General features: G+C 38.5%; 1 protein-coding gene across 1 annotated transcript in view; it reads left to right on the forward strand.

The window, feature by feature from the left end:
- Positions 1-27,705, forward strand: part of LOC120716853 (zeta-sarcoglycan) — a 368,890-nt gene that overhangs the window by 237,760 nt on the left and 103,425 nt on the right. Inside the window, exon 3 of the mRNA XM_040004511.1 lies at positions 13,892-13,993. Coding sequence (XP_039860445.1) covers positions 13,892-13,993 — 102 coding nt within the window. The remainder of the gene's footprint in view (positions 1-13,891; positions 13,994-27,705) is intronic.

Below are 27,705 nucleotides of genomic sequence, written 5' to 3' on the forward strand. Positions count from 1 at the left end.
GAAATATACCATATATACACATATATAAATACAGCGAATACAAAAGGGATAAATAGAATAAATAGGAATAAGAATACAAGGGAACGGCACATTTCAAGTATTGTGAGTCTATTACACCGTTGGATATTAACAAAAACTATTGCACAGTGAAAAGGCACTACAGCTACTTGTTCCCCCCTCCTTTGTCCCTGTTTCCCCGCCCTCTCCAATCCAGCGAGGAGTTAAACAGTTTAATGGTGTGTGGGACAAAGGACTTTTTAAGTCTGCTGGTCCTTGACTTTGGGAGAAGCAACCTGTCACTTGTTGTGGAAGTTTTCCATTTAAATAAAGCCTGCAGACGAGCGGTGAGCGGTAGCTAACATTCTTTAATCAAAACACACAAAGAACAGAAAACCAAGCTTATGGAGAGCCTACATGACCGCGGGGCAGACGGTCAGCAGAGTCTCCCTGAGCTTAGCATGGCTCTCAGTTAAATACCTTCTTCAGGAACAAAAGGCAGTACACAGCTGTTTCACATCTTAAGGTTCACACTTCCTTGCTACCTCCCAGAGTCCTCAAAGAGACAAAAGACTCTTCCTGTGGAGCTGTCTGCTTCCCCCAACTTCCTTACTAGACCCCCACCATTTGTCTTAATGTATGAGTGTGAGACTTGTTAAAATCCAGTGGCACCAAGGCATCATACAATAAAATAATGTGATTAATACATAAGTCAAAGAAATTCCTATACACACTGAACAGACTCTTCTGGTTGTTTATGGCCATGTGCAGAGGATGCAGAGGCTGCCCAGCATGGTCCATAATGTCCACATTGCACCTTAATTTGTTTTTATATAAGTGCGTGGAATGAGTCTTCAGTTGAATGTTTTTTAATAGGCAAAAAATACTTAAATAAGTAAATGGCGAGTCGAATTTTTGTCTTTTTTTTCTATTTTTGCTGATCCGAAAATTGATCCGATCCGTGACTTAAAACCGTGATCCGATCCAAACCGTGAGATTTTTGATCCGTTGCACCACTACTTTCTATTCAAGATACTTTTTTCAATTGTTTGGATTCTGCTGTTACCTTAGATAAACTTTAGCTAAACCTTGTTTTCTAAATGTCTGTATGCGTGTGGGAGGTGATTTTTAAAGCATATTTTAAAAATAAAACCACATTTTGTGTTATTTCTAGCTTCATATGTGTAACTATAAATGCTTGAGAATGCCTTGGGTGTTGTCCAAATATAATAATGACATTTTAATTACCCAACTGCATTGGCATTTATTGACTATTAAATTAAGAGGAAGGAGCTATTGACAAGAACAGTGCACATTATTATTTCTCTTTTGTCTAAGGTTCTAAACCTGCTATGTACAACTATAGTGAGTAAAGGATTAACAAGTAAAGAAAAATGAAAGATGAATAGAGGAATAGGAAGAGGTTAAAATAGAAGGAATAATCTGGAACAGCATTGTAGAACCTTCAATTAATGTGTAGTTGAGAGCAATGCTACAGATAAGGCTACTGTCAAGCCAGATACTTTTTCATGGACTGCATCTCGGTGGTCCTTCGAGCTGATGTGGTAGAGACAGTTAATAGTCCTTTTTGCACACGTCCTTTTTTTCCTTCTCTTCCCACTCACTGTCAGAACTTCAGCTTTCAGCGAGTTATACTTAATGGAGGAAACAGAGTGACTTCTTTTTTTTAAGTTACAGGTAATTTAAATTGCATCATTTTAAACAGCTCAGCACATGTTAGTGCAGTTCGGCACTGAGTGCCTGCAATAGATACAGTTACTTTATTTCCAAAGGGGAAAAAATGATGGAAAAAGATGGAAAAAAGAGAGAGAGGAGTGGAGAGGAGAGGAGAGATTGTTTTTAAAGGTAGGGATTTCTGAGCAAGCCCAACTGTAAATTTAAAGCTTACATGTACAGTTTGGTCCTAATTTATGTTGTTGTTGTTGTTTTTTTGTTTTTTTTTGATTGGGTTTTTTTGTTTTTGTTTTAAGCAGGCACTGGGTCGGATGTGTTGACATTATACAGATCCAGAGAGAAACACACCTGGCAACAAATTAAATGATAATAACTTCATGTTATTCAAATTTATACCAGAGAGTAAATGCAAGCTAAACTAGGTAATTAGCAGTACAGTTTTCAGTGAGGGACGTCTTTTTTTTTTTTTTTTTGCCTGTCCCGTTTGGCTCTTTTGCCATCAGAATTGTTGTCTAAAGGCAAAGAAAGATGCCCAACGGATTTACTTTACCAAATTGACCATCCCAGCTTTGCCATAATGGTCCATTTGATTCACCTTTTATTGTTTATTTTATTTTCACTTACTGAATATGGGACAGACTTGACTGGGGGAAAGAAGGGGAGAAAGAAAGAGGGAAAGAGAAACAGCTGAGAAGAGGGACGGGGGAGAAGGGCAAAAACCAAAAACCAACAGAATGGGCAGAAAAAGAAAAAAAAGAAGAAAAAAAAGAAAAAAAATGCATATATCGATCACCTGGGTCACCTGCTGAGAAAGAAAAAAAGAAAACAAGCAGAAGAGAACAAGAGTAATAGAATAAACAACATCACAATGATATATGGGAATATGACAGTAAATACTAAATATTACACATTATTGTGCAGCACATAAGATCAACAGAACACAATGTGCTTTGAGGTAGGAGCCAAAAAGGGTGTAGTTTGTGGGTGTGATCACCCGTGTGTACACCTGTGAGCATGGACGCGCTTGTTTTTTGTTTTTTAAAAGGTTCCTTCATGTAATGATCTGCTAGAGGGTGTGGGGGGGCCACAGCCCCGTCCTCCAGGGCATGAAGCAGGTATGGAGGAGATCAAAACTCCAGACATCCAGAGGCCCCCAGAACACAAGAGACCAAGGAAGACCAACAGAGGGGCAGCCGCGCCACTGTCCCAGAAAGAGCTGAGGAGAGTCCCAGATGAGGGCTCACTCAGCAGCCGCGGAGCAGAAGCCAGGGGGAGTTGCAGTGACGCGCCCGTGAGCTCCGCCGGCAGTCAGCCGTGCCTGAGTGACCGAGCCCCAGGCCGAGAGGCCGGGGGCACCCCACCTCCGAAGTGGCCCGAGCAAGCCCCAGGTTCCAGGCCCCGATAAGCGGCCGCCAAGGAGTGAGCCGGCGTGTACCTGGACGCCCATCCCCGGACACAAAGAACCACCAACGCACCGATGTCTGAGGGAGTCCGCCACTGGCAGGGGAAGTGGTGGTAGGGGGAGATAGGCCTCCATACCTTGGAGGGCCTAAGATGTCCCCAGAGAGGTGGCGCCTGACACCCAACCTGACATATAGACACAGAAATACAGGCACACACATATACAAACATCCATTCCCACCCTCATGCTCTCATATACACTTACTCCACACTCAACCAACGTGGAGACAGACATAAAGAGACGCTGTACACACAATCACACTCCCCAAGCGTACTCTAAGCCCCGGGTCTAGGTACCCTTGCCCCTGGAGGGGGGGAACTGCACCCAGACCCAGGTGGTGTTACCCTTTTCCCTGCGGTGGGGGGAGGCAGACCGCCCCGACTCCGCAGCAGCAGGGAGGCCCCACACTCCAGACCGCAGTCGGACGGCCAACTCCTCCTCCTAGCCCCCCCTGCTCCAGCAGGTCGCAGAGAACGGGGGTGAGAGAAGACTCCAAACCTCCCTCCACCCGCTCATTGTAGTGTTGATGCATGTGTGTTCAGTGAGGGACGTCTTGATGCATGCTCAATCATCTAGGGAAGGAAATCCCAAAAAAGTCGATTCTATTCAACTGGACGTAACGTTTTCAGTGGGAGAAACGTTTCATCTCTCATCCAAGTGACTTCTACAGTCAGAGACTGAAGTGGCTTAAGGGAAGAAATGGAGACTATTGCAGAATTTTGCAACTGTGAAATTGTGCTAGAACTATAACTTCCAAGCAAAAAGGAAGTGTTTCTGTCATATTTATATATGACAGAAAGACATATATATAAATCATTGACTGGAAGGAGTTTTAATGTCATGCTCACCACTGACATGGAGTTCATTTACATTTACTATTTTAAAATAACTGCCCAAATAAATGCCTACATGTGTTTTAATATACTTGCAGACTAATAGGAGTTGGTTCTGGAAGGACTTTGAGAGGAGTCATCAGTTTAAACTGATGATACCTAATTCCCCGTTTTTGCTATTTTGGCTTGGAGGTGTTGAAAAGAAGCAATAATGCTTCATGTAACATCTGCTTATGTGTTGTAATAAGCATTCAGCTAAATCAATGAAGAGCAATAAACCTCAGAGCACTAGTAGCACAGGTAGCTGATTAAGCTGGAGCTTTAAAAATAAATTATTAAGTGACTCGATTTCAATTTGAGTCAGATTTTCTACGCTGCACTGCCACACTGGAACCTAAGCTTTCCCCACCTGCCAAATTCCACTCTAACCCCTGAGGATAGCACTATCAATAACAGTCTTAATTCCATTATAGTGGGAGTTAAGATTGTTATGATTGATGTTCTGTGCTATGAACATTAATCTTTCTTAAACTAAAATAACCTATGCAAAGTTTAGGCAGAATTGCATAACAAAAACATGGAGACTTGTTGAAGTATTGAAACAAGTTAAATGATGAATTTCTAAAAATATGGACAAGTTATACATTGATCTTGCACTCATTAAACCTCAAAATAATACACGGGTCCTTTCAGTAATGTGAGTTTTCGGCGCTCCAATGTCTTGAAAGTCGCTGACAAGTTTTTTTGAATTATTTGTCCAATTGTGAGTGGCAAGCATTCATCTAACCACTGAGCCTTGCAGGATTATTTCTTTTCTCTCCCCATTGACCTAACACTTTAGATTTATTTTATTTTTTTTTACAACAAGAGTGAGTGGGGTGACAGCTGTGGGGCAAGTAGACAAACACAAGTGTGAGAAGGCATTAAACCTTTGCTGTCATTTGTCAGTCAGACTGTCTCTCAGGCTATAGAGGTGAAGTGGGGCACAGCTGTTGGTGAAAGCAAGGTGATGTTAACTGCACTTGTCAGCTTGTCCCTTTGTGATATTCTGTGCAATTTGTGTGGATGAGTGGTTTGTGTGGACTGGGCAAAGCAGCAGGAAACTCTTTGCTGTCATTTGTCAGTCAAAGGTGATTCAGGACGCAGGTGGGGGCTCACACAAAGGAGACAGAGCAAGTGCATCATTTGTGGACACTAAGGGATGTCTATTCGTGTGCAGCTGTGGTCAACGCAACCCAGTACTTTAGAAAGGTTAATATTTGTCATCCTGTGTGAAGCAGTCTCTCCCCTGTAGCTACATCATCATAACAGAAAGTTCACTTACTAAAGAAAGAAAAGCCCTTCCAGAACGTGGGGCCAGGGTACACCCTTAACAGGCTGACAGTTCATTCAAAGAGAGACAGACAGACAACCACACACATGCATCCACATTTACAGCCAATTTAGTATCTAACCATTTCTTGTAGACACAGGAAGCTGACCAGGAGGTTTGAACCCACAATGCTTTTGGCTTGAGATGACAGCGCCACTGCATCACGATGCTTTTAGATTCCAAAACTTGATTAAGTTTCATACTATTGCATGAGAGTGGTTGGAACTTTTAGTTCAAGGTTAGTTTAACTATCTGTTTTTATGCTTGGTATTGATCTGGTGCCTTAGGTTATAATAGAAAACTTTCAGTTCCATGTGTGGGTGAGGATGATGTTAAATGGTCAGTTTCAACTGCACCTTCAGTATACAATAAACAACTAATGTAAACAGAAATGAAAAGACTTCACATTCTGAGAAAAAGAGACATTAAGTCAAGCTGTCTAGCTTGTTTCTCTAGCCTGTCAGAGCTGCTGGAATGCCAGCATATTTTGAAGACACTATCTTGGAACAGTACTATAATTACTAGTGTGTTTAACTTGAACTCTGTCAATTTCTTATTTCTGTGTTGAGAACTTTGTTAGGGTTGTTTTTTAAAAAAGTAATACATTACACCACAGAGAAAGTAATTCATTACATTACATTACTTTATTGTTACGGTGTTCAATTAACAGGTACAGCTATGGCCGCACACATCAACACGAATAGTATTGACACCACCACTGGTATTGGATCAATACCAGCATATGAACCTTTTTGTGGTGACTGTCATGTCTACTTTATTTATAGCCTATAGAATATTTAAATAACGAAAACTGACACAGAGTGTTCAGAGTGTTATAGAGATACAGAGGTACAGTCTCCAAAAAAACTCAGTTACTGATGCAGCTCATAAATCATGACACACTGCTATTCCTTACATAAGTTACCCTTATAGGTAAAACGTATCAGTATCGCTATTGGCAATACTGGCCCTCTATTTACTTATTATCAAACTGATACAATAATTTCTAGTACTGCACAGCACTACCGCTGATTTTAGCACAAGTGCTCAAGAAGAAGAAAGCTTGTTTGATTGACTTTTGTTTTCTTTCTATCTGCTTGATATGCAGATAAAATAATCATAGCAACATGAAACTTCTGACCAGAAGCACAGTAGAAGCCTTGCAGTTTAAAATATGCCTTTTCATCTGGCTGTGATTGTTATTCCCTCGTCAATCTTCTTGATTCCACATGGTAAATATGAGAACTGATTGTTCAGTTAACAACAAATACTTCCCAACATGCGGTCTAGCGTATGCAAAATTACTCTAGATTAAAGGAAACAAATAGGAAAGGATGAAAAGTACATTTTGGACTTTATATATTATTAACACATTACATCATTTATGGCTATAATTATGATCGCTTGTATAATAGCGGTTAGTCTCTGACTTTTCTACATCAGTGCTGATAGATGAGAATTGCTGCTGATATTTAACAAAAAAAGGCCTTGTAGGTAAGTGAGCAGTTAAAGGGGGTTGAATTCTTTCAAAGTGTTTTAGTGTGAAACAGATGGGGAATGTGCTGAGTTTGCATTAACAGCAAATGGCAGCAGCAACAGCAAATTAACAGAGCACATGGGAGAGGAATCCACAATGGCTAATTTTAAAACAGCATGAATTTGATATGTAAGCATGTCTCCAATAATAAACACATGGCTTTATTTTATTTTTTTTATTGTACAGTAAACAGCCTGATGTGGAAGGGGGACAATATACTTTTTTAATGTGCAATATGGACAGTTATGGTTGAATTCTTTAGTAACTCTTCAATGGCTGCTTTGCTACTTGGCTGTTGTGAAAGCTAACTGGACACCTTGGTAATTTGCAGACATTAAAGCTTTACTTTTAACAAGATTTCAGCTCATATATACAGAACACTTGAAATTTTCGATAAAGGAAATTACTTTGGCTGCACTGCATGACACGTGTGTGGTTTAACCATTTTAGACTCCATCCTTTAATCTGAGTCTGGCACTGTTAGAGCTGTGCTGGTGCACCATAAAATCGAGTGAGTTGTGTAATATGTGGAAAAAGCAAGCAAGAAAGATAAGAGGTGCAGTGGAAGAGTGAGAGAAGAGAAAGATAACCAATAAAAATGCTATAAGTTCATATTTTTTGCCATACATTCCAGAAGGAGCTCTTAAGCTATTAATGCCTCATGTGAAAAATTGAATGTGACATGGATTTTGCAGTTTGTAAAAATTCGTAGATATGCCAAACTATCACCTAAAAATGGTCATTTATATTACTCACTAAGCATTCACAGAAATTATTTTGAATTCAACTGTTATTCAGTGGTATATCAAAATGAAAAGGTCCAAATTAACTTTTAAAAAAGTTAATATTTTGCCATACAACGCTTTTTTTTAAACCCTCACATAGTGTCTCAGTTCAACAAGCCAAGGAGCAACCAAAGCCGTTTTATAGTTTCCCAATTTGTGCATCCCTTAAGCAATTTTTCCAGCTGTTTTTTTCTAACCAAAGGTGACACTGTACTCATTCCCTCTTGCTCTCTGTTTTTCTCTGGGTCTACTTGCTGACATAAAAGGTTGTATGAAAAATTACAACACTCCTGAATATTAGAAGCCCCTGCAAAATAGTTTCCCAGCCTATCCATCATCGCAGGGACACACAGACCTATTATGTGTCTTTGCACGTGCATGTCTATGTTTGGACACTGAAAAGTCATTGTGGTAAACATGTCTTTCGTTTGTATACGACTGGTGTGGGTGTACTGTGTGCATAACCTTGCATATGGTATTGTTTCATCTAATGGGACAGTTTACTAGTTAACCTCGTCATGATAAGGGAATCCATCATTCCCTTTAAAGGCACTGTGTTGAATAGGACGTCTATAAATGTGCACATTCTGTTTACCGTACGTATAGGGAACACAAACACGCCCATTCTAGGTATGTTGCATCAACCCCACAGCACCCCTACCACAGCTATACATGGGATTCCCGACAGGATAGATGTGTGATTGCAAGTAAGGCCATCACACTGTTTCTCTATTAAGCTCTAGTACAGCAGTGTCAATATTGGCCTGGCAAAATGTCCAATTAGAGGTGCTAGGTGGGTTTGGAAAACATGAAGGAGGCTGAAGTTTTTCAGCTTTTCCTGCTGGTGAAGAACTCCCCCATAGCTATTCACACTAAACCAGAGTGGTTAAGTAATAGATAAACAGTTAAATGACAGAAAAATTCATGTTTTTTTTTACTGTATAGTATAGACATTTTGGTTAAAACAAGAAAATCTTCATCAAACAACAAAAACTTTAGGTTTTATAAATGGGGACAATCTGGGCAGTGAATTACAGACCGTTTTCTGTTTTTCACACATTTATCATGTAAAAGAACTGACATATGCTGTTGATATTGCACTTCTTTATCTTAATATAAGATATCCCATGAATTAAGTGTATAGTTAAAAATTGAAGTTTTACTTGTCCAGCCCACTTTGGCCCTCGATGTAAAATCGAGGGCCATGTAAAATCACTACTTTAGAAATATAGGTTAACTGGTCTTAAAAACATTCTGGTATTTGAAATGCTGCATCATGTTTTCATGACTTGAGTAAGAAACAGTAGTTCATGTTTTGAATATCATGCTTTTTCTTTTATCATACCTGTGTGCAAGCAACACCATTACTACCTGGCAACTTCTTATTTATGGTTGTTACTCTTTCACAAGAAGACCCTTCATTATTGTATTTCACAGACTTTGCGGTTTTAAGGAAGTGTGTCTTTGACATTTGATATATCTTTTAAAGTTTTCATATATGGCAGCCTTTTTTATATATTTGCCTTTCACCATTCTCTTTATTTAAAGTAAATAGCATTAGTGAAAAAGTAGTTAACCCTGAAGTGTTTTGTGTTTAAGGGTTTATTGATTCTGAAAACCTCCCTCAGGTCCTTCTCAATATAGGCCAAGAGTGCAAATGGGAGAAGATTACCTTAAGGGCTTTCTAACAGAATTATTTTCTTGTTCTTTTGCATCTGGTTTTCAGGTACACTTTGGTTTGATGTAGGCAAGAAAATGGCTTGGTTAGGTTTAGAACAATCGTGGTTCAGGGTTAAAATAACGTTAAAAAATTATCTATTTCAAAAAACTATCTACAACAATAGCTCGGACGTTTCATAAGCTCACACTTATTTCCAAAATAAGTCAGTACTAAGTAAGTATAGAGGCAAGGGAGTGTACTTTACTGTGTAATGATGACACAGAAAATGTATCTCCAGTAGGTATTTGGGGGACAAGCACCTGTAGATTTCTTAGCAAAGCACACTTAGTTGAAAAAGACATACAAAACATGTAGATTTCCATTCTCTTATTAGCCATTGTAATTAAAGAATGTTGGCAGATAAAAGGTTTCTTTGGTCACTAACTCTTCCTACAGGATGAGAATTGGTAAACACATACATCTTCAGCTGCTGAAGGTTCTTATTGATATCACATATTAGACATTTTCATATTCTCTAGCAACCACATAGCACCAAGCTAAAATTATCTTTTTATACTTGTACCTACAACAAAGAAGGTATAAGGCATGGCTTGAAAAATATTACTTTTTTTCATTAATGAATGGTTACTGTTATCCAACTGTTATCCAACAGTAAGGTAGGTAATTATGTATTTATTTGGGGGGGGGGGTTCATGTATGCCCCATTAATCATTGTTTTCATTGTTTTGTCCCACAAATTTCTCCAAGTTGCTCTTACAACCAACTTGCACTATTACAATTTGAAAGGCTCTGCTGCTTTGCTGTTGCTAACAATTAATGATAATCAATGGGATCAGAATCACTATTTCCATGAACACTTTGTCAAACATTTTGAGCATGAAAAGAAAACTGGAAGCCAAGCAGGCAAGACTAATCTGTTGTCACTGAATAACACACATTTCAGTTGAAGCTGGAAAAGGTTCAATACAGAATGTTTTAGTTCCACCTCTGAAAAAAAAGTCACTTCACAGACTGTCTGACTCATAAAACTTCAAATAGCAATTGCACTGCGAAGTAATGAGGCAGTAAGACAGTTGCCGTCTCCCCAGCCTCTATTTACTTTGTTTAAAATTTCTTGATCATTTTTCCAATTTTTGTATTTTTTTACTTCTTTTTTTAAGCATTTTAACTCATTTCTTTTGATTAGTAAACTCTCCAGAGTTGTTTTTATGCTTAATAACTGAATAACTGACAATAATAACTGCTCAACAACTCTTACGGAATCAAAAAGACTCACCAAACTCTAACAACACTATATTCAACACATCTGTTACACATTTATGGACTCCGCACTCTCCTAACCACCGATCTGCTGACATACTTTTTTTTTTTTTTTAATTTTAATTTGGTGATAGAAAGACATAAGACATGTAAAAATCTTGAACATATGGATGTCCTCTGGTCTGAGGTGCTGGGGGGACCAGTTAGAGACCAGCAGCTGGACGTCAGTGGTTGGACTGGTGGACTACTTCAGTGAAGAGTAGACGACGTCTGGCTCTGGTTTAAAGTCTCTGGTCTTGTTTGGTCTGATGGTTATTTGTCCATAACTGACTTCGTCAGTTGTCACTGCTGAGTAGACAGCAGCTGGATCACTGTCTTTTGTGTGCCACGGACCGTTTTTTTTTTTTTTCTTTTTCCTGGATCACCTGTTGAGAAAGAAAAAAGAAAACAAGCAGAAGAAGACGAGAGCAATAGAATAAACAACATCGTGATGATCTATGGGAATATAACAGTAAATACTAAATGTTAAACATTATTGTGCAGCACGTAAGATCGACAGCACACAGTGTGCTTTAAGGTATGAGCATGAACGCGCTTGTTTTTAAAAGGTTCCTTCATGTAATGATTTGCTAGAGGGTGTGGGGAGCCACAGCCCCGTCCACCAGGGCATGAAGCAGGTATGGAGAAGATCAAAACTCCAGACATCCAGAGGCCCTCAGAACACAAGAGACCAAGGAAGACCAACAGAGGGGCAGCCGTGCCACTATCCCAGAAAGAGCTGACGAGAGTCCCAGATGAGGGGTCACTCAGCAGCTGCGGAGCATAAGCCAGGGGGACGTTGCAGTGACGTGCCCGGGAGCTCCGCCGGCAGCCAGCTGTGCCAGAGTGCCCGAGCCCCAGGCCGAGAGGCCTGACCCAGATGGTGTTACCCTTTTCCCTGCGGTGGGGAGATGCAGACCGCCCCGACTCCGCAGCAGCAGGGAGGCCCCACACTCCAGACCCCAGTCAGACGGCCAACTCCTCCTCCTAGCCCTCCCGCTCCAGCAGGCCGCAGAGAACGGGGGTGTGAGAAGACTCCAAACCTCCCTCCGCCCGCTCATATGTAGTGTTGATGCATGTGTGTTCTAAGGTGCATTTAAAACCCAGGAGGACATGGAGCTACCTGCCAGAGAGCAGCAGGTAAGCGCATAGCCCCTCCTGCTGGCCCTCAATGTCTACGTGTATTTAAAATTGAGAGGTGGGCAACGACGTCAGGGGTGAGGTGTACACCCTGATGGTAATTTGGAGTCCGTGTAGTGTGCCCACCCCTAAGATCCTATATGTATGTGTTATGAGAGTGTGAGTAATGTGAATGTCTAAGTTGTGAGATAATTGATCTGACATACTACAGGAGCTGCCTTTTTACTCTATTAGAGGCTTGACTTTCTTCATACCCGGCATGTCTGTTTTAAAGGAACTGAATTTAACCATTTAAGTCTGATATAACGATATTCTGAGTATTCATTCATGTGGATTAAGTATTAAGCCAAACATAGTCAGCAAGCTCATCAGAAACATTGCTTTGATGTGAGCAGAAGCACAAGCCTGAAGCTGCTTTTATGGTCGAGCAGAAGTAGGACAGCACGTCTGCCTGCAGTGAGCTTTGTTGTCAGATGGAGGCATTGTACCAAGTATGTGGTACAGCAGGTCTGTGGGCCACTCTTGTAAGGAGAGCAAAGTTATGACATACAAAGTGCAGAAGTGGAACTGAGTGTTAAAAACAATGAAATTTTCCACTGCAGCCTCTGTCTGTGCTTTTGATGCTGTAATTTTTGATCTTTGAAGTTCTTACTCTTCCGGGCGAACTCTGCAGTTGCGCCTTTCTCTATTTCAGCCCACTTGTCAACCAATTGACATTCGACAATCGCTTCTGTCATCTGCTTCCAGCATCGCATAGTCAGGATCTTGGAGAACTGCATTGGGGCGTGTCTGGGGGGGGGGTGAAAACCCCCCTGTCTGGCCCGTATCATGTACGCATATAGACACATTCGTGAGACCATAAAACCAGATTTGGTCAGAGCAGTGATGCGCATATTTATATAACCCTTAGTTATCATAAGAGCTTTTAGAAATTTAGAGAAAAAATTAATTTATAATCATCAAAATCTTTCTTGGCAGTTATTGTAATGGCAATACAAGTTAATAGCAGTTCACAGTCAATGCAAAGTGAAAGAAAGTTCATTTTAGTACAAAGCCTTTCTTAGAAGATGGTTACCACAACACATCCTTCTTCCAGTTATCCTCTTTTTCATTTGCCAAACTTCATGGATTTCTTTGATATGTCTTTCTGACCAGCTAAAATTTGTTTCTACTGTTTTGTTTCCGTGTTGTAAACTAAATGGTTATCTGCCACTCCATTGCTTTGACTAGGATAAAGCAACTATTGCGTTAGCATAGAAAAACTAGAGCTCTCATGAGACTTTGTTGCTGAATGCCAAATCAATAGAATATGTGTATCCAGCATGACTTTATTTCCAGTTACACATTGTTTGTCATTAGTTATTTCATAATTACATAACATAATTGGTGTTGAATTAAATGATAACGTAATGAATGATAAAAAATAATGATTCTCCATTGATAATTAAATATAATATTTATATATTGACCGTTGATGAACCAGGATTTGAGAATAAACGCTGCTTGTCAGTGCCTAATATTACTGAGTATTTGGTATCTACAGAGCCTTAAAAGCTGTCAACATATTTTCATTTATTTCCATTTAAGATCTTCAGGTATATATAATTGTGTCAAGTACTGATATTCACACTACTTGATAAAGCAAAAGAAAAAAAGCTTAAAATTATTTATTTATCCTCCATGTGTTGCATAGGAGCTTGGATTTTGTAAACTTAGCTCCTTTGTATGTTTGTTTTTATGAAATATATTTATTAGTAGACGAATAAGGGGCAACCACATTAACTATAGGCATTCAAACAATTTTGTGGAAAACACTCCAACTGTGCCTGCATGGGAGTGTTTTTCCCATGCTGACACAGTATACACAATAAAATGAAGAAAAAAAACTGTGTAACTTCTCAGATTACTGTGTGTGTTTGTCTGCTTGTGTGTAATATCATTGTACACTTTAATAATACATTGTTGTGCCCTTTTCAATATATATAATAGACGAGCAAAGCAAAACACTGGATGAGAATTTCATTTGTATTGTTTTGGCTTGTCATTAACTTTTTAAAAACTGTATTTTTCTATCTCGTACCTTTTTCTAGGATGGTATGGGGAATCTCCGGGTGACCAAAGAAGGAGTGAGACTTGAAGGAGTGTCAGAATTCTTATTGCCTTTATATGTGAAAGAGATCCAGTCTCGTAGGGTAAGAACACGTCCATTTGTGTGTGACCATTTGCATGTGACCATTTGCATGTATATGTATATATAACATTATGTGTGTCTGTGCTCTATACTGCTAAAAAAAAGCCCTGCCCCATTATAGAAGAAAGATATATGAGTTGATTGCGTGCCTCTGTGTACACCTCTGTATTCCAGCCTCTATAATTAGCAGACATCAGATGGTGTTCCCTGCAGTCAGGGTCTATTTGTTATGTGTGTAACATAATATAGCTGTCTCCATTCATCATACACAGAGTCATCATCGATCTCAGCAGCTAAGGCAACATGGAAACTTACTTTACAACGACACTTGTGTCAGTGTGTGCACATGTGCTTGTTTATGTTTTTATATGAAATCGAGCAGGGGGCTTTGTCATGCTGCCACAAAGATATTGTATGGGTGTATTCATGTTGAGCGAATGTGATTCGAAGAGGCTGATATTCAGTTGCACAATAAGAGATTAATGGTACGGTAAAGTAGAACAGAAAGAAACAGGACAATACATTTATGACTGATACCCCATTTTTTTATTATTGTTTTATTAGTGTTCAACTAAAATTCTTGGAAGATAAATGCGTATAATCCAAACATTGCTCAGAGATGTTCTATTATCCAGATAAAGCTAATGGTTCTTCACATGAAGTGTGACAAGTAGGGTTGTAGAATAAGTAAAGGGGGATGAACACAAATGAAGGGGAGAACAAAGTAATTAAGGGAGAGAACAAAGAAGAGAAGTGAAAAAGGCAGAAGTGTCATAAATGTTTTTAGTTGGATTCACATTCACATTGTTGCATAATATGGCATGATAATCCGAAGAAATTCGAAAGAATCAAGAAAAAAAAAATATTGTGGCGAGCTCAGACAAGGAGGAAACAGAGGTGTCCTTTGGTCTTGCTTCCCGCGAGTTAGCCAGGGAGCACAGCCGTTTATTAGCATTCACAGAAACACAACAACAACAACAAAAACGCGCTCTCTCCACCCAGAAACGCACAGTCGCCGAGAGAGCGCGTCACCTGTAATCATGGCAACATAACTGTGCCGCCTGGAACAACAGAACATAGCTGTCAAACCCCAAACAGCCCTGACCCGCTACAATATATATTTTAAAGTGTATTTGATCACTTGTCACAAAGAGGAAATCTGTCAAATGCTTGTTTAAAAATTGCATTAGTCATAAATTAGGGAAATAATAAACTGAGCTCACATTTTTATACCAAAATTTGAACTTCTCAGAAATGAAGCAACGATAATATTCAAAATTACATTCATTTTGACTGATCCCATAACATTCAGCATAATATTCAACAATTATTCAATTTTCTGTTCAGGAATGCAAGTAAACTATAATTTGGCATCTCAATCAAAAACTAATAATGTGCATTGCTATTTTTTTCTGCTTTTTTTGTCCTCATTACTCATTCACTTGAGTTCATACATGAGCTGAAGTGATTGAATTAACCTACTCAGTAGTTTGATGTAATAATTCCTAATGGCATGCCGAAAGTAAAATGATTTACTTGATGGATATTGTTTCTAAACACTGTAGCTTCTTTCTATTCAACAATATATATCTTCAGCGATGTCAGAGAAATTGCTGTTAATGTATTCCAGCATTAATATTTATCAAGTGTAATCTGCCATCTTACTGTATTCCCCTGAATACTTTATACTCACATCAGCGACTTTATCTCAATGTCCTCTCTCTAGTATTGCCATGAATGACGCAGTATTGTCTAATCTGAACATAGAAATTGAAGTACAGTGGTCCCTCATTTATCGCGGGAGTTGCGTTCCAAAAATAACCCGCGATAGGTGAAATCTGCAAAGTAGCCAACTTTATTTTTTACGATTATTATAGATGTTTTAGGGCTGTAAAACCCCTCACTACACACTTTATACACTTTTCTCAGAAAGGCACAAACATTTTCTCTCTTGTTTAAACACTCTCAATGTTCAAACCTTTGTAGAAAAATAAGTCCAGTATTATAGAATGAAACCAAACAACATTTTGTCGACATTGTTGTGTTTGTTGGAGAAAACTGACAAACATACAGTGCAGCACTTCATAGTCACACTGCTAGGGATAGAAGATTTATGTAAATTTGACAAGCTGAACGCATCCCGTACAGGAGACTTGGCACAAGATTGATTGAAAATGGTCTACAGCCACTCGGGACGCAGAACACAATGCGCTATAAAAAAAACAAAAAAGGTGAACCGCGTTATAGCGAGGGACCACTGTACATGTTATTAACCTTGTCTCACGAAGTCCCTTAGTAAAATTTTCTTGGTAGGTATAAAGCCAATTTAAGTCACTTGAGCACAAAACACATCATGACAACAGATGACAAACTATGTTGTTGACAGAGTGATAACAGTTTGCTTATGCGTGCGTTTTTAGCAACACACTGTGTGCTTTGGCTGTATGTGATTTTCTACTATTGTGTCTCTGAGTCATCATGTGCACCTTTTTACATAGCTTTCATACTTTTACCCCCAAATGTTTCTCCTTTACTTTATTTTGAATAGATATTGATGTTTTGTGTTTCTGTGAAGGCCGAGGTATATTTGTGTATTTGCAAGTTTGTGTGCTTGAGCTGTATGAATATATTGCTTTACATGAAAGCAAACAGCAGGTTGCCCTCACATTTTCTAAAGAGCATGCATGCTCTTATTTTGATATTGACAGTTGCCACACTTTTACTGTGAAGTTTGGTTGCATTCAGGGAGAGCATGTTGAATAAGAAGTATCCCCCCCCCCCCACAAAAAAAAAATCTCCTTAAGAACCTTAGGTCTACTGCTTGTTTTGTGAACAGATACAGAACCATAGTAAGGAATAGAAAAAGAAATAAGCCTAGGAGGAAAAATAAGGTGCAGGAGAAAATGCTGTGATAAGGGAGTATATTGCAAAGTTAATTTAAAAAAAGCTACAAATGTCGCTTTATCTTACACTGTTTAGCACCTGCTGGGCAGTACAAATCATCTGATTTTTCCTGGATACATAACAGAAATTTTGTTGCATCTAATTTAAAGAGAAAACATTTCCCCCAAATGCAAAGGCTAAAATGCACCTGATGACAAATTTCCTTTTCAAAAGTTTTTTCTAGTAGACAGTCATTCCAAAGTTTGAATTGTGCAATGACATACCCCACAACTTCTCATAGAATCGAAGCGATCACTGAATAAATATCCATAACTTTCCATGACACAGCATGCCCAAACCTAACCATAAAAAAACTACCATGAATAAACAAATATGCAATTCTAATGCCTTTACTCAGTTATATAAGCTGGCCCTAATAATTACATAATGGAATAAGCTTCCTTTGAAATCATAAACATAGCACATTATTAATTGTTATACATGATATTTGGTCATCTTGTCTCTTTTCGACAGTCTGCAAGTATGTAATAGTTCAAATCACACCCATTCACAACCTTTGTAAATACGAATCATTTGACCGTGTTGTTTGTGTATTTATTTATTGGCAGGTGGCTATAGTAGCACTACAAACTTAAAAGCTCGTTAAAGACAAAAGAACAGCAAAGTTATTACTATGTATCAGCATACGTTTTGTTTTAAAAAAAAAACAACCAAAAAATATCGTTCACTGAAAGAACAACTGAAATATATTGAAATATACTGACTTTCTTCTGCTCCCTTATTCTCAAGGGGTAGCTCCACATTTTTGATTTGACAGATTTTTACGCCAGATGTGTACAGGATATGTTATCCTGCGAAATTATAATGCAAATCTAAGACACTTTGAACATTTTCATGATGTGAAATGCATCTGTTGCTCTGACAACACTGCTTGTTTTAGCTTGTATTTGCTCTGCAGAATAAAATGCAATGTAAATATAGAAAAATCCATAAATATCTATGCAGCTGAAAACATCAGTATTCTTAGTGCTCTTTAGTGGACTTTTTAATGCTTATGTATGCACAACCATTAGGGTTCTGTCACTGGTGTTTTCCAGAGTGTTCCAAAATAGATGTCTGCAATTAATGCAGATAGTGATGTAGTTCATCATTTATTATTTTGCTAATATTTCTCAACTTCGGATAACTTTTTTTTTTTTTTTTTTTGTCAGAACAAAACTTTTTATTAAATACATACCATCCTTTTCTCTAGCAAGGTGCTTCCAATCTATGAAATGTAAATGAATGGTCAAGAAAAGCACAGATACAGTAAAATAGGATTTGGTTTAAGTATATTTAGCCAACTGAACTTAAATGAATAGTCAGCTGTAGGAAGTTCTGCAATAAAAAAAAAAAAAAAAAAAACTCCTTAGACAAAGAAGATTCAAGTGTTGGCAACCATGGTAGGAGATTGCTACATTAATTAATACTCAGAGGTTTTGTATAGTTTGGGCGATACAGTATTTCTACAAGCCATCAAAAAGAAGGGAAGAGTTAAAAAAAAAACCCTCACAAAATAGAGCCTGAAATTGTGGGATCAGTGGGAGGCTTCAGCTCAGATATGTGTTTAGCTGTTCACTAGAAAAAGTCTAGGATCTGAAGAGGAAAAATATTTGATTATGATAAAGAATAAATTTCAATCAGAACTGTGACAGATTTATTTTTCACTAAATGGTTTGTTCCCATAATATGAGCCTAATTTTCAACACAACTGTTTTGTGTCCAAAAGACAGTTTGAATATCCACAAAAGTAAATAAATACTGCAAATATGAAAAGTTTAATAGCTTTTTCAATTTTAGAAAAAAAATATATGATCTAAAGAAATGTAAAAGAACAGAGGAAAAGGATGAAGATGACATCCCTCCCACACAGCTGTATTATGTCTTGCTCAAAAACATCACATCTTTACACACAAACATTTTGCATAATCGAGGCCATCCCCCAGCAGTGCATTGTCAGAGCAGTAAATGGAACATTGTGACTCCAAGTGAGAGCTAAATACAGAAAACTGCATATAAACCACACACTAACAGAAAGAGAGACATGGGGAGAAAGTAGATTGGAGGGGTGGGTTGTATAAGCTGAGTGCAAGAAAGAGAAACATAATCGCTGAGAGAGGAAGGGAAGGAATAGAAAAAAGAGGGAAAGGAGGTCACAGTGAAGTAAAGAAGTGAGAGGGAGGCAAAGAGACTCATGCAGGTATAAAGAACAACTTCAGAAAGACTGAAAATACCAGATCTAACTATGCCAAGTTTAACATCCCAACATGAATTGCAATTTTTGGCATGTTGTTTGTAGACCTCTGATTGTGTTTCACATTTTTATTGGGAAGGACAAATGGTATAAATACAGTGTATTTTTGTTGCACCTGCCTTACAGGTAAATAGATTACTGTGTAGGCTGAGTGTGAGGTCAGATAAATCAGCATTGCTCACAAATTTGGCAAAATAAACCTTTCGGCAAACTTGTTTAGATTTGTTTTTAAGCCAGGTTTTAATGATGTGCTCAGAGATTTTGGGGGAGAAACAGTTGGAAGTTATGCTGTTTGTGTGTGTGGGGGTGTATGTGCACTTGCACATTTGCAGGTCATGATCATAAACCAGAAGAACAAATGAGGAAGAAAATAACACCTAGAGCACAACTAAACCATCAGCACACATTCCCAGTGTTTGAGTACTTCCCAGCATACTTGTATGGTGTACCCAGTACATATAAAGGCTGTGTGGGCACAGAATGAGGCCCGTAACAGATTAATGGTTAATCCAGGTGCCAGCCATGCTTGGAAGACACCAGACACAATAGTTTGTATGCATTCTGACAGTGTAGAGCTGCATAGTGTAGGACACTTCATTTGCTGCTTCCACTTAATTTATGCTGAGCAATTAATCAAAAATTAATTAAACCCAACATTCAGAATTAGTAATCTATGTGATCTGACTAATCTAAGTACTTCTGTTTTTTTTGTTAATGTTTTCCTCAGTGGATATGTTGTCATGTGACTCCACCCCATCCAGCTTGTGTCACGGACGCAATATGAAAAAAAAAGCACTGAGCCTAAACCACAAGTCAAACAGCTTATACTAAACAAAAATGCAACATGTTTGAACACATTTTGCAAAGATGACTGTGACATGAATGAGGACCCGCACACACAGTTCGCATGTTACTACACGTTTTATTTGTTTGTGGTTTTTTCCAACACTCGGTCGGGTGTGGGTGTGTGCCAGTCACACGCACAACCACAGCTCAGGTCCTGGCACATCGTTCATAGGGGAGACATGATCAACTGATGGAGCTCAGGTGTGTGTCAGCCTCCTCTGACACCCACCCCAGCCCACCGCTCCACCTCCCCTGCAGCTGAGCCACAAACCACAACCCGCCACAACGACATTGAACAAAAAGAAATTAAATGTCAAACCTGTGGAAAAAAACTGTTTTACTAATCAAAGGTAATACCATTAATCTGTTTCAGCACCTGGAGCACAATCATATTAGCAAAAAATATCCTAGCTTTAATAGCTGAGCAAATTTAAAGAACAAAATGTCCTTTTACTTCCCTCCTGAATCTAAAACTAGGTGTTTATTAGACTAAAAGTCAAAGGCTTTGGGATGATGTTAAAAGTAGCTTCCGGGGGTGCTTCATGGTGTTTTGGTGTTTTTCAACTTTTAGCCCTTCTGTATTTCACTCTTTCTATTTTACATCCACAGAGATCTTTCCCTAGTGACACACAGATACATGACTGCATCCGTTCACATACACACTCAAACACTGACTCTTGCCAGTAGGTCCTATAATTGTCCCCACAGGGACCCCATGAGGACCTATCACCACCACGGGAGGCACACAGAAAACTTCATTTATTCTGTTCTTGCTGTCCCTCTCTTTTTGATTCAGCTTTTCTTTTATGTGCCTCTGTTCCCTTTTATTAGGCCTTTCTCTCTCTACCCCCTGTCTATGACATTTCTTTCTCTCTGCCACTGTACCCTTCTTGCTACGTCAGTTCTTGGTCTGTATTTCTCTCTCAATCCTGTACTGATGCTAGCTCCCCAGAGACAGGCATAGTTAGATGTAGTAGACTGCCTGGATAGGGCTTCACTTCCTGGGAAGAAAATAAAATACCTGCACACACAGTGGAGATCTATATGTAAAAGGAGTTAGGTAAGATGTAGGAACAGTCATGTCATATGGAGCAAAACCTATTAAAAAAACAAAAAAACTGGAAAAGAGATGTGTGATATTGAAAAATAGGAACGATGATATAAAATGACAACAAAAAAGTTCAAAGCAGCAATCATTAAAGAACTCCAGTCTTCCATGTCCTGTACTGCAGCTACAAGGAATGCTGAAACATACAGGGGATGGGTGCCATAACTTTATTTTTTGCTGTTTGTCAGTTTTAGATTTATTACTCCTTCTTTCTGCCTCATACTTTCTCTGTGGTTCTCCTCTGGGGACCTGAGCTAGCTGAAACTTCTCCAACTCTGGCGCTGTAATTGAATAGCAGAGAGTTCTAATGGAGCATTAGGCTGTTCCTGTCTTGGCAGGACCTATTGATTTTGACTTTGCAGCATTGTAAACAGTCTCAGATAAATATAACTGAACGGATGCAGACCTTGGTATAAACTATGAATCTGAGGCTGTTGCTGTGGAACTGTTGCACTGTGGCTGGTATCACACGGTTTTGCTTGACGTTGATAGCATGTGACTTACGAGAGCTCACGCTCACAACTTTCTCAGAAGAATAACTGCATGTAAAGTTTTATTCCTTTGTTTTCATGTTTACATCTTTTGTTAATAATTAAGAAAATGTTTCAAAGCTCAGCTGTCAAGTACACTTGATTTTAATTGCAATCACCTGAAGCACATGGTGTAGGTTGGTTTCTTTATAGTTTTTCATTATGCTATTTTATTTGGGATAGAGCTCGGCATGCTTTTATGTCTACAGCGCTATTTATCTTTGTTCATTGTCGTTCCATCAAAGGGTCACCTTTCATTAAAATGAGTAAATGAATAAAATAAAACATGATAAAAATTGGACACACTGTCAAGTACAACAGCTAGAAATATTGTATTTGAATTGTTTGTGATATGGGTCATTGAAAGTGCACAGCAGAGAGAGACTGATGCAATTTAAGGGATATTAGACACTGTCAGTATTTCATTATGCACAGCATAGCAATAGCAATATTTTTTTTTAAAAATTCAGAACATATTTGACTAACTTTACAAGGTCCTTAAATTTTGTCATGCTAGAACAGTCGCTCTCAAACTGTGAGGCAAGCCCCGTGTTAACCGGCACAGAGTCACTGCAAGATGTGCTGTTATATTCGATTCTATGTTTGTGTCTGTCCTGTCTGGGCAAATGTCCAAATTCCTGTGTGTCCATTGTATAAGTCTCTGATACATATGTGTGTCCCAGATGTGGTCATGACCCATGTAAAAATAGACTCCATTAACATTTAATAGCATTTTTTAGAATGTCAGAAGAATGAAAGTCACATTGGCCCTAGAGACGAGAGAGGAAACGAGACAAAATGAATAAGAATATTAATCCCTTGCTCTTAAAGACCATTCAATTCCTCCCTCGAGCTGCTGTCTCAGAGGTCACATCATCTAAAAGCCACAACAAATCCCCTCATCACAAAACTTGACTGAAGAGAAAGGGCACATCATGCCATACCATGTTAAATCTAAGAATTTTAATAATGCTGTCATTAAAATGAAAATCGCTTGACCTAAAGTCCATCAAAATACTCTTCCAAGTTTCTTGTCAAGTTGTAACTCTGCCTTTGGCAGCAAACCAAAAACCCTGCATTAGCCAACAAGATGGTGTTGTAGCACCCAAATGCTTTATCTTACATATTTATATGGACAACATCAAAGTGAATTAAACTAACTCAGCATAGAACTTTTAATTTGTGTGCAGAGTACTGAGCTCTACTGCACTTTCATAGCCACGAAAACTGCAAGGATGAATATAATTTAATAAAAAAAAAAGCCTGCTAAGGAGATTAGTGTAATAATATTGGCCTATATTATTGAAACCTTGACACAATGTAAAAAAAAAGGGGGAAAATAAGACTGGGATATTTTCCTAAGCCTTTCCTTTCTAAATCTGACTCAACATGCTTACTCTAGTGCTAATGTTGAAAAAGCAATACCTTCTCTTGAACAACTCATTTCCTTATAACCAGTCCTGGCTCAAGGCAGCACATCCCTCGACATCCATAATTGCTGCATTGCTGGCATAAAGACAGTAGTAACTATTGAGCACAAGGCTATCAACTCTGTGCCAGCACTCCAGTTAACATCTGATTTAGTGAACTACACACACTCAGGGTCATTCATAGCTGGCCGGGCTTCTTCTTGAGTGCTGTTTTATTTTCGATTTTATTACCTAAATCTAAAGTTAGCCCCATTTAGCACTGTGCTTTTTCTATCCTTCAGGAACAACCATGACCTCAGATATATTATGGCAGCCATAATTTATGCAAAAAGAAGAATCGCAATGCTTCGCTTTAAAGCATGAAGAGCTGATATTTCTCTGTATTTTCAACTTTGAATACCCTCCAATCTTGGTTTCTGAGTAGTAATTGGCATAGTGATCAGGCGAGCAGATAGCTTTGTACAGTCAAATTTATCTTTTAGCCCATAGCTATTTTCAATGATAGCATCAGTGGAAAAATGAGGGCCTATATTAGGTAAAGGGACAGCCAAGATAGAGATGTTTCATTTTCCACCACGGAGTGCCCGTTTACTGAAGTGTTTTAAAGCATGTGTTGAGTGTAATCACCAGGTCATTTAGACTGCATAATCTGTCATGAGAGGAATTTATTTAACTACATGTGGCATGAATACAGCATGGTCACTTTTAAGTAAAGCGGTTGGTTTGGTATGGCCAAATCCTGTTAGCAATATCCACTCCCTTACGTCTTCTTTAAACTATGTTATAGATTCTGCTTAGCCAGTTATCATTCAGCACATAAATATATACACACTTTTTAAAGTACATATAAAGTAATACAATAAGTATGAAATTTAGTCTTCATAAAAAACTCCATTTACACACACTTCCACATGTATACAGACATATCTGCCTATACACTCAACTACCATTCATTCATATATTCTATTTTGATTTGCTTGTGCTAAAATTACTCTCTGGCCTACCGCTGTTAAAATATACCTAACTGACAGTCACTGTGTTTACGCACACCCAAGCACACACCTTGGACCTACAGGTATTGTGTTTTCACACATTGTTTCCATGGGAACACTCCACCGTGTGAAATTAATTAAGGGTGGACATTTGAATTAATTAACTAGGAGTGTGGCATTACACTTCTCTGGCCTTATGACATTAAACACACACTCACATACACACACAATCTTGCAGTAAGAAGACACACAGATTCAATTTAATTACCAGTGTGCAGATCACTGGTACAATGTGGATCATCCCAAATTACATATTGTACTATGGCTGCGTGTGTGTATGTAACATTAATGTGAGTACAACAGTATGTGCTAACTTAGCTGAAGTGGCAGGCAGCTATTACTGAAGCACACAAATTCCCAGAAGCTAATATTCGACCAAATACCTGTGTTTTCAGTTTAAAATGGGCACAATTCCCCCACCCACTGGCTTGAAAGGCAGCTTTCTGCTCTGCACTGGAGCATAGCCAGCTCTAGTAAGTTGGAATTCATTGACGTTACAATTGTGACCCAGTTTCCCAGCAAAACAACACAAAAATAAATAAAAACTTTTGTCTCACTTGTGCAGAATAGCCAATTGTCCACCAGTGAATCTGCATACTCATCATAATCAAACTGAATATTGTTCCATGAAATTCAGCGATGTGTTCACATTAGGCAAGTTCTCTGCAGGTCTGGTTTTGCTTTTACACAGAAGTAAATATCATTCATGCAAGCTATGTAAGCTATACTTATTATACACCACTGTGACGCCTTTATTCCGTAGCTAAATAGGTCTTGAGCTGCCTATAGCAAAGTCCTGTCCTGTCCTGGGCAGACCCATTTAATCTTAAAACCACTATAGTAGCATGCTTTATTTCTATGTGCAAGAAGGGGAATAAAGTTAATAATATTTTGCTAAGAACTTCTGGAAATTACAGGTGGCAAATTTCCTGTCATGATAACAAACAGCCTCAGGTTGAGTAATGCATTTACAAATGCATGGGCAGAAACCTTAATGTAAACTGAAGGGACAGCAGTTAATGCTTAAGGTCTAGTGAGTAATTCAAGAAAATAAATACATTCAAGATATTTAAGTGTGAATGTATGTGTGAATGGGTGGATGACTGGCTGTGTAAAGCGCTTTGGGGTTCTTAGGGACTAGTAAAGCGCTATACAAATACAGGCCAGGCCATATTTAGACTCTGGTGTGTCTTTTCCCTGCCATCAAAGCAGTAAAACTTCTTTTTGCTGTTTTGTTGTTTTAGGGATTGTTGGTTTGTTGCAATTCTCCAGTACAAAGATTTGTTAGATGAGGGAGTATGTGTGCAGTTTTCCTGAAGTCTGTTCGCCAAGTGATTTATCTAAGCTGGTGTTATCTACTATTCATTTCTTATGTGATCTTTCCATATTGCCCCAAAAATTCTTAACGTGTAGAATCGATGCTGTCAACAATTTCTTGTTTGTGCTTTTAGCAAAGTATATACATAAAAAATGTAAACGTTCTGAGGAACTTCAGACAACCTTTCAGAAAAGACTGAATACATACATAATCAAATAGATATAACAGAATTGCACACTGAATGGGGAAAGGTTATGGCCAACCATATATGTCTCATTTGAAGCAGGTCTAATCCAATCCCCAGAATAGCTGCAGTCTTTCTTTTCGACTCTACCGACCTCAGTGCTTAGATAGATTTCTTAAGGTAATTTAAGCTACTTTAGATTTAATTTTTAATTTAATTAAGGAATGAAGACGTAGATAGACAGACAGACAGACAGACAGACAGACAGACTGATAGACAGATAGACAGACAAACATATCTGGAGCCAGCGCAGTAACACAGCAATAGATCTGCCACTAAGAGAATCCCTGTGCTGTACTCAAATGCCAAACTGGTACAACTGAGGTGATAACTGAAGAGCCTGTTTTCCCTTAAGATGTTGGAACTTGGCAGAACTGTAAAACAGGAAAGCCAATTATCATAGCAAAACAATGGAAAAATTCTATGAGTATGAGGCTCTAAAGATGGCGTTTGGGAAATTCAGTATTCCAGCCAACAATAAATTGTCTGTAATTAAACTGGCGATTCATAGCTTAGCCAGAGGATTGTTCCATATGCAACAAACCTGAATTCTGAAATTACAACACACAGGAGAATAAATGAAAATGCCCTTAAACTTTAATCCAAGGGCCAAATATGAGACACTTGGAAATTGAATTCAGTGAAATTCACTGTGTGTGTGTGTGTGTGTGTGTGTGTGTGTGTGTCTGTGTGTCATTTATTTTTTATTTTCTTCAATAAACAATGTTACAATATTGTTTATTGTCATATTTTTACCCTAAAACCCTCTAAGTCCATGATCACTGAATCATTTCTTTGACAGAGAATTACTTGAAAACACTTGACTACACACAAACTATTATTGGCAAACATAACGTATCAAAATCCAGGTGGGGTGTTGACAAAGCAACTGGTAAACATAATATGATTTCTCAGAGACACTAGTATGAAAGCGTTGGCTTGCCTGTTCCTGTTGCCTGTTTTATTAAACTTGATGCGCTATCTCCTCTGCATCATCAAGGTTTTCCTTCCTAACGTGCTAAAGGTATTATTAAAAAGATTTTCACACTGCTCTCCTCCTTCTCTACACATATGTTGGCCAAAGTGGTCAATAAGAGAAAACTTCTGTTACAATGATAAATCACAGAAGTTTATCTGTTTGCTAGTTGTAGCTCTGTTTCCACACAAGGCACAGCTCCTAGCTAATCTAAGAGCTGTGAAAGCAGAGCCAACTACAGTCTGTCTAGCATCAGTCTCCGGCCAAAGACCTGAGGTTTAGCCACAATACACATGTACAGGCACCCTTAAAAAGCTGCTGGAAGGTTCTAGTCATTGTTAATGTGGGACTGACAAACTTGTGAAATGGAGACACGCTATGGTTTCCAGTGGGATCCAAAGCAAGCGTGCTTCATGCAAAAATAGGAATGGATGCAAACAAGCAAAAAGGTTTATGACAGAGCACTGTTTGAGCTGAAAGGAGAGGGATCAGTTTACTTTGGTGTATTTTAATTGATGTCTATTTTTTGGTTTGACTAAGTACTCACTGCTTGTCCTGATAAATGGTAATGCATAAACAGTTGTTAAGACATACAGGACAACTGCTGGTTAGATCTCCAGGAAGATAAAGACCCAGATTAGTGTGTGTGATATGCTGTAGAGTAAAACTATATAAACCAAAAACTTATAGGCAGTCCTAATATAAAGAGAGCAAAGACTTAAACTAGAGAGAGGGATAGAGAGGGACAACTTCATCTGTTAGGACTGGATTTCATGCAGTCTTATCTATCCACCCATCCATTCATCCATCCATCTATCTACCCACATGGAAGTTATGTACAATCTCTGATGCACTTAAAATTATTCAGTTCCTTATTTTTTTTTAAAAAAATAATAATTCTGTTTAGATGTCAAAGAGTAGTGAATGCAGAGTCACAGTGTAAAGAAAATAAAGACTAGAAACAAAGTAACACAACAAAGGGAATTAAAAGTAAGGGCTAAACATTACATAG

The sequence above is a fragment of the Simochromis diagramma genome, unplaced genomic scaffold (assembly GCF_900408965.1).
Source record: "Simochromis diagramma unplaced genomic scaffold, fSimDia1.1 OVJJ01000487.1, whole genome shotgun sequence".
Lineage (NCBI taxonomy): Eukaryota > Metazoa > Chordata > Actinopteri > Cichliformes > Cichlidae > Simochromis > Simochromis diagramma.